This window comes from Pezoporus wallicus, unplaced genomic scaffold (assembly GCF_028554395.1).
Source record: "Pezoporus wallicus isolate ANWC-B61680 ecotype Strahan unplaced genomic scaffold, APGP_CSIRO_Pwel_v1 scaffold_7402, whole genome shotgun sequence".
Taxonomy (NCBI): domain Eukaryota; kingdom Metazoa; phylum Chordata; class Aves; order Psittaciformes; family Psittacidae; genus Pezoporus; species Pezoporus wallicus.
Genome location: NW_026641037.1, coordinates 1997767 through 2005704, shown reverse-complemented (window position 1 = coordinate 2005704; position 7938 = coordinate 1997767). Strand labels below are relative to the sequence as shown.

The 7938-nt window shown below is 51.2% G+C and overlaps 1 protein-coding gene across 1 annotated transcript in view; it reads left to right on the top strand.

Moving 5' to 3' along the window:
- The first annotated feature begins 7189 nt into the window (after positions 1–7189).
- The window catches only part of LEKR1 (leucine, glutamate and lysine rich 1), a 57091-nt gene continuing 56342 nt past the window's right edge, over positions 7190–7938 (top strand). The window contains exon 1 of the mRNA XM_057421892.1: positions 7190–7388. Coding sequence (XP_057277875.1) covers positions 7341–7388 — 48 coding nt within the window. The 5' untranslated portion in view covers positions 7190–7340. The remainder of the gene's footprint in view (positions 7389–7938) is intronic.

Below are 7938 nucleotides of genomic sequence, written 5' to 3'. Positions count from 1 at the left end.
TCAGAAAAGGAAGACAGGGTGGACTCGGTCCTCAGCAGTACTTTGCTTTGCACATCAGAACACTTCTCTGCCTGCCTCTGAACTGCTGACCTCCCACTCTTCCCTAGAGACAAGCTGCCAGGCAGCTAAAATACACCACAGGCACCAGGCTCTGGTAAACAGCTGGACGTTAACCTGTCGTAAACCTTACCTCAGGGTGAAGCAGTGCAGAAATCACACAGCAGAACTAAAGTCACTCCATGTGCTGAACCTCTCTTGGAGCCTCACAAGGAACACGCTGCTGGTGAAAGGCTGGCACTAGGTATGCTTTTAGCAGGGGATATGAATACTTCTTTGTGTGTGCACTTCTAGTAACATACTGTAGCCTGCCCTCATGCTCTCAAATATCTCAGCAGTTCTGGGCCTTCTCCTGCTAAATGGGCCAAATTTTTCAATATCTTTTTTTCAGGATGAATGGCAAAGAAACCTAGAACTTTTAAAGCAAGTATTTTCTTTCTTGAATACTTCAAGACCTAAAATTTCCTTTCTTAAACCATTTAGGGTAATTACAAGCAGAAAACAGATTATGTAAACCATGACTTGCTGATGGGTAATTCGCAGAAATGAAAGCTAAATCAATGCGATGAACTGGGGTGCCAAGTAGGTCATCACACTCTTTTTATGTGACAAGAGACCTGAAGCAACCACCTTGTAACTTCTTCCACTGGTTTCTGTTCTAGGTCCCTCTTGCATTATGGTGGTGATGCCTGCTGCAATTCATTTAACTACATGAGCTCTCATGAACTGACACTCAGCCAGCACCAGAGCAGCAATTCTGGTTACATTCCACAGGCCATGACTGCTGAGCCCTCTCTTGCTCCATGCATTTGCTGAAGGCAGTGCAGCTGGTCATAACAGCAGTGGAGCAAGAAAAATCTTACTTTCATCCAAGTTCCACATGCCAAGGTATATGCCTCTATTTTAACAAGTTTGTAGCAACCACATTCCATCAGCATACATATGGTGTTATCTGTTTGTGGGAGATAAATACAAATTGTCAGGCCATGCCGCGGAAATGCAACATTTGCATTTTCCTATCAGGATGTGCTGGGACATTGCACTGCGATCGCAAATCATGATGTAGTAACGGGGAGGAAGGAGTAGCCTAATCTACTGCGAAGTATTATATGCTGTTATACATACTATTTATTTATGTTGTGGTGGAGTGGAAGCCAAGTAAAGCTCCAGAACTGTGTCAGCAGTAGATCTAACAACTTCAGGGCTTTCAAACCCAGACTCTCAATATTCCTTACGCATATGGATAATCCCGTTCACTTCAGCTGGGAGACCGATGCATTGTTCTTGCATGCTGGCTCTCAGAATGATGTATATGTACTGATCTTGCCTCTTCAATTCAAGTCAGCCTCACCATCCTCTTTGGTATGCTCTGTCTTCTAAACATGCAGGCTTCCTTAATTTGCTTTTCTCTTTATCTTTTCCTGTTTCACAATGTTTCCATAGTTCCTTCATCATTGCCTGATACTTCTTCTAGTAGCTAAGACCGTAAGTAACATCCATCTCATTTCATCCATTCTCACCCTCTCAGTGGGGAGTGCTTTGTGTGCAGGATCTATTTCAGTAAGATTTTCAGGTTTGTTGGGTTTGTTGGTTTTTTTTTTTAAAGCCAACAGTATAAATGTTTTCCTTCCTACAGATTTGTGTGTTTAAACTAGGAAAAAGCAGATCACTCTGCTCCTGGATGGGGAAAGGGGAAGGGGAAAGATTGATGGTGGTTTTGAGCTCCTCTGGAGGTTTCCTAGCAGGCCCCTGGGAAAATGCTGAGTCTGGCTGGCACAGATGAATCTCACCCTTACAGTAAAAGTTCTGTTTTGCCCAAGGAGCCATCAGAAGTGCCACCATCATCATCGTCCCAGAGATTTCGGTGATCTTTCAGATATGCTGAGCCAAGGCCCTTGAATGCCTTAAAGATAAAGAACAAAACTTTGAACCTTCTGCACCAACTTCTCAGGGCTTTTGCTTGGTCATTCCCTCCCCAAATCACTTCCTGCTAGGTGGCTGTCTGTGCCCTCCTACCCTCCATGCCCAGTCCTAACCGCCTGGCTGCTGAAGCTGCCTCTGTACTCCGTATTCCTTTCTCACTTCAGAAGCCTTGTATCTGTGACACTTTTCCTGGCACCCTTCCCAAGTTCTCTTGCTGCCAACTCAGATTCAGTACAAGCTTCTTGTATCCCCTTTCAGATCCTTTTCTACCATGGCAAATAAATACACTGTCCTCCTCACATACCCTCCTGATATTATCCTTGACAGCTTTTCACTTCTGGCACTCAGCTGCTGCTTAATCATACAGATTCCTCCTCTGATTCACCTCATGTGCTCTTGAAGCCAAAAGCTTGACTTTAATTTGGCACTGTCTAGTGTGAATACTGGGATCTCCTCCCCCAGGATCTGATCTCTGCCTCGCGTTCTCCATTGTCATTAGCACGCTCTTATTTCATTCTATTTCAGCTAGCGCTATTCTATTTCACGGTGCCTTCAGAGTCTGGTACCATCATCTCACCCCTACCTTTCTGCATGTACTGCCAGTACCCTGCCCCTCGATGCTTTTCCTGATTTCACCATTTTCACACTGCCTTAGAGAGTTTCTTCTGCTGCCCCTTTGTGCAGAATGACCTGCCTGACCTTGACTCCCAGGTCACCCTCATGCTCAGATTTCTCCTCCAAACATCCTTACATGGAGGCTTCTCTCCCACCATGATCTTGTCCTTGTGACATTTGCAAAGACGAGGAGCAGAGCAAACCAAACAAATCTCGCAAACAAAACAGCCTGAAAACGGGAACAAACACAATGTGCATGCAGCACCAGAAATAACCTCGCTGCCGTACCCAGTGCAAGCCCTGTCCTTCCCTTGACCCCTCCCTCTGCACGTCTCCTGCCATCTCTCCTCCTCGTGTCAGCCTCTGCAGCAGGCCCCAGCACAGGGACCCCTCCTGCTCCTCCATCTCCACCCCCCAACCCCCCCCCCCCCCCCCCCCACGGCACTGCAAGTCTGAGCGATTAAGCGTTTGAGCTCTGCTCCTCCCTCGCAAAACTGGAACTGCCAGCATTCTCCCAGAGGAGCTGTTTACAGACAACGCTGCAAAACCACTTCCCAGTGTTCATCGTTGTACTGAACAAATGGGAAGACAGCCTAGACCAAGATTTCTTTTACCCAGGAAAGTCTGCAGGTGCAGGCACGCCTATTCACCCGTACAGACACACCCCGGGTGCTCCTGCTTTGTGGGAAGAGAGTGTTTGTGTTTATTAGCCTTTTTCCATAGCTGCACACTGGGCATGGACTTTGCTCCCGGGGGCTGGGATTTCTAAGCAGCGGGAGGCTTCCCACGTGTGTCTGAGAAGGTACAAAGCCTGCCAGAAAACAATGGAAATAGCTGGCTCATGACTGCTGCATGTCACGCACTCATTTCTTGTCTGTTCGTTTGTCCTTGGAGCTGCTCACACTGCCGGGAACCTGATCTCGAGCGGTCCCGGTCACTGAGTCTGGCACGCACGCAGGCCTGCCGCCACACCACACCGTGAGGCACGGCTGGACCGCCGCTGGCCTCCCTGCAACCGGGCAGGGGCAGGCAGACCCCCCCTCAACCCACTGGAGTCCTAGGCCACCCGGATGCATGGATGGGGTGGAGTGTGGATCCTGTGTGGGCTTCCTGCAGGGGTGAAAGAGCCACTTCAGAGCAGAGCATGGCCTGAGCAACTTCTGCGCCGTGCTTCCCACCAGGGCATCAGCACCCCTAGCACAGGCTCTCTTCAGCCACAGAATCGCAGAACGGTTTGGGTTGGAAGGGACCTTATAGCTCATCTAGTTCCAATCCCCATGCTTTTGACATGCTTGCATAAAAAGGACAAAGAAAAGTACCCCCAGGACAGGCTCCCGTTAACCCCCCTGGACACGGTCTCCCAACCCCAGGACTGGATAACCCTCAGCGGGAGCCGCCGGGGCCAGGGGGGATCAGTCACTACTCCACCGCCTTTCCCGCCGCTGCGTGACTGCCGCTCCTCCCCGCCCCCGCCGCGGAGATCCGCGCTGATCTCACCGCCGCGCCGCACGACACCCTTCCCCGGCACGATAGGCGGCCATCGCGTGAGAGGCGCTGGGCGCCCGGCCCGCCACCCCCCGCTGCCGCCGCCGCCATCACGCAGGGAGAACATATGCCGGCAAGGCGCGGCCGAACGCCCCCTCTCCCCCCGCCCCCAGCTCTCCAGCCGATCAAAGCCGCTGCCTTCCCAGTCTCGCTGTTAACGTCGCTCTTAATTAAATGCCTCTGCGGGGGGCGAGCGGCCCTTCACACGCGTGGGATCAGGAAAAGGTTAAATGAAGGGGGGGGGGGGGCTGGGGCATGCGGCTCCGGTTGCTGCCAACCCGGGGATTAAGGATGCAGCGCAGCACGGAGGCCGGCACGCAAGGTGGAGCGGGTCACGACGGCAACACACGCGAGGGCGGGGTGGGGGAAGGCAGTCACTCGTGGGACCGTGCTGCAGAGACGGGGGGTGACGGAGAGCACCGCGTGCCTGGTTCTTTCCCTTGCCCGGCACCCCGCACCCCCGGCTCTTGCTCATGCAGTTTTCATCGAATCACAGAATTGTTGGGGTTGGAAGGGACCTTAAAGCTCATTCAGTTCCAACCTCCCTGCCATGGGCAGGGACACCTTCCACTAGACCAGGTTGCTCCAAGCTCAGTCCAACCTGGCCTTGAACGCTGTCAGGGATGGGGCAGCCACAGCTGCTCTGGGCAACTTCTGCCAGTGCCTCATCACCCTCACAATAATGAATTTCTTCCTAATATCTAATCTGAATCTCCCCTCAGTTTTAAAGCCATTCCCCCTTGTCCTGACACTACATGCCCTTGTAAGAAGTCCCTTTCTAGATTTCTTGTCGGCCTCTTTAGGCACGGGGAAGCTGCTATAAGGTCTTCTTGGAGCCTACTCTTATCCAGGCTGAAAAACCCCAGCTCTCTCAGCCTGTCTCCATAGGAGAGGTGCTCGAGGCCTTTGAGCATCATCTACCTCCTCTGGACTCACTCCCACAGGTCCATGTCCGTGTTGGGGGTTTCAGAGTTGGATGCTGTGCTCCAGGTGGGGTCTCACAAGAGTGGAGTAGAGGGGGAGAATCCCCTCTGTTGACCTGCTGGTCCTGCTGCTGGTGATACAGGCCAGGACACAGTTGGCTTTCTGGGCTGCAGGCACACACTGACAGGTCACGTTGAGCTTCTTGTCAACCAACACCCCCATTTTTCTTTTTTTCCAATAAAATTCACTGTCTTCTCAAATAGCAAGCTCTTCCCCCCTCTGCTCAGCTGCACAGCACTGCTCCAAGAAACATTATTGATGCTGCCCCAGAGACTGAACCTTTGCAGCAAAGAGCGAGTTGTGCATAAATTAAATCAGGTTAGCAAGGCTGGTGGAAAGTCACCTCATTTTTCATGGTGGCCTCTTTACAGTTTTTAGTGGCTGTTGCTTAATTATTTTCTTGGGGGGGGGGGGGGGGATGCTAGCTTTCCGTATAAGGCTTGTAGGGAATGCTTTGGGCATGTCAGGATTGCTTTGGCATACAGAAAATGCTTTGGGTACGTAGGAAATGCTTTGGGCATATAGGAAATCAGCTCTGGTGAGCAGCCCAACTGCACTCATGGCCTCTCATCCACAGCATCAAAAGTCTGCATCAGGTTCAGATGGAGAAACCCAAGTGTGCTGGGGAGCATGGGGATGGAGCAAATGGCTGCTGAAAAAATGCTGATGGGATGCAGGAAAGCCTGAGTCTCAAAACAGCAGCTCAATTTTTTGGCCTGCTTTGAAGGGGCTGTATGTAAAATAATCAGCGATGAAAAGGAGGGGAGGGTAGAATGTGAAAAGAATTCCATTGAAAGAGGGTTATACTGAAAACTCCCGATTGTCATATCTTTTCCTAATTTATTTTTATTGTATTGCTGTGAACCCAAGTGGATTTCAGTAAGTCATAGAATCATAGAACTCATACTGGAAGGGACCTCAAGGATCATCTGGTCCAACCTTTCTAGGCAACGCATGACCTAGATTAGATGTCCCAGCACCCTGTCCAGCCAAATCTTAGACATGTCCAGTGCTGGGGAATCTACCATGACCCTGGGGACATTATTCCAATGGCTGATTGTTCTCATTGTTAAAAAATTTTCCTCTTGTGTTCAACTGGACTCTCCCCAGGATTAACTTGTGCCCATTGCCCCTCATCTTTTCCACATGACTCCTTGTAAAAAGGGAGTCTCTGTCTTCCTTGTAGCCACCCTTTCAGTACTGGAACATGGTATTAAGGTCTCCCCTGCGCCACTTTTTCTCAAGGCTGAACAATCTGAGCTCTCTGAGTCTTTCACGCAGCTTTCCAGTCCTTGGATCATCTCTGTGGCCTTTCTCTAGACCCTCTCCAGCTTGTCCACATCTTTTCTGCATAACAGGCACCAAAACTGAACACAGTATTCCAGCTGTGGCCTGCCAAGCGCTGAGTGAAGTAGGACAATAGCATCTCTATCTTTGCTGGTGATGCCTTGGCTGATGTGACTCAGCATTCTGCTGGCTTTCTTTGCCACAGCTCCACACTCTTCACTTCTATTGAGCCTGTGTCCACCAGGACCCCCAGGCCACCTTCCCCCCTTTTTCTTTTTTTTTTTTTTTTTTTGTTTTCTGACAGTGCAAACCCACTTCATGCAGAGGTTGAGCACATTTTGTCACGTAACTGACCTGGGCGTGAGGGCCGGTTTTGGGATGACAGCTCACATGAAACAAAGGCTTTGCAGTGAAACAACATCGGCGTTTACGCCGGTTTCCTCCCCCTTAATAGCCAGCTCCAGCTCCGGCAGCGCAGCTCCTCCTGTTCCCCGTTATTAACTGCCCTCGGGCCGGTCAGTTGTGCCCGGGCGCTGGGGAGGAGCTCTCACCCTCGCCACAAGCCGCCGCGCGCCGTTGCCGTGGTGACGGAGGAAGCCGCGGTAAGAAAATGGCCGCTCGGCCGCTTTCCCCTGTCCCCGCTTCCCTTTGGCTGTCCCGGGCCTTGGGGCTCCGCACTACCGTGCCCCAGGGAGGGTCGTCGTTCCCTCCTCTCTCTTTTCCCTGCCGTGGCCTGCGCGCCGCGGCTGCTTCCCAGTCTGCTCTGAGAAGACGGTGCGGGAGTGGGGAGGCCACTGGGGACTGGCCTGAGCCCCGTGTAGCGTGGGTGTGTGGGGCAGAGGAGACGTGCGGCCTCGGTGTTGAGGGCAGGCTCTAACTGTGTGACCTCCGGCAGCTTCCCTGACACCACTGCCGAGTTTTGGGAGGATATGGAGCGGCACGTCCCCATTTACATGCTGCCTGAGGAAATTCGCAAGGTATGAAACAGTGGCAGTATGAAAAACAAAACGGTGTTTGGAGACAACATAAGCCAGTGATTCAGGACTATTTTGCCGGCCTTTGAATTCCAGTACCATATCTCATACATCTTGCTCCTTGTTTTAGATTGGGTGTGTTCTAGGTTTTGTTATATATGACAAATGTTCATGTGTTTTGGTTGGAAGGGACCTTAAAGATCGCCTAGTTCTTGCTACAGGCAGGGACACCTTCTGCTAGAGCAGGTCGCTCCAAGCCCCGTCCAGCCTGGCCTTGAACATTGCCAGGGATGTGACAGTCACAGCTTCTCTGGGCAATCTCTGCCAGTGTCCTGCCACCCTCAGAGTGAAGAAGTTCTTCCTAATACCTAATCTCAGTCTCATCTCTGTCAGTTTAAAGTAATTCCCCCTTGTCCTGTCCCTACTGGTCCTTGTAAAAAGTCCTTCTCCGTTTTTCTTGTCGGTCCCTTCAAGTACTGGGAGGCTGCTGCAAGTTCTCCCTGGAGCCTTCTCTTTTCCAGGCTGTACTACATTAATATGAACATAAATGAAT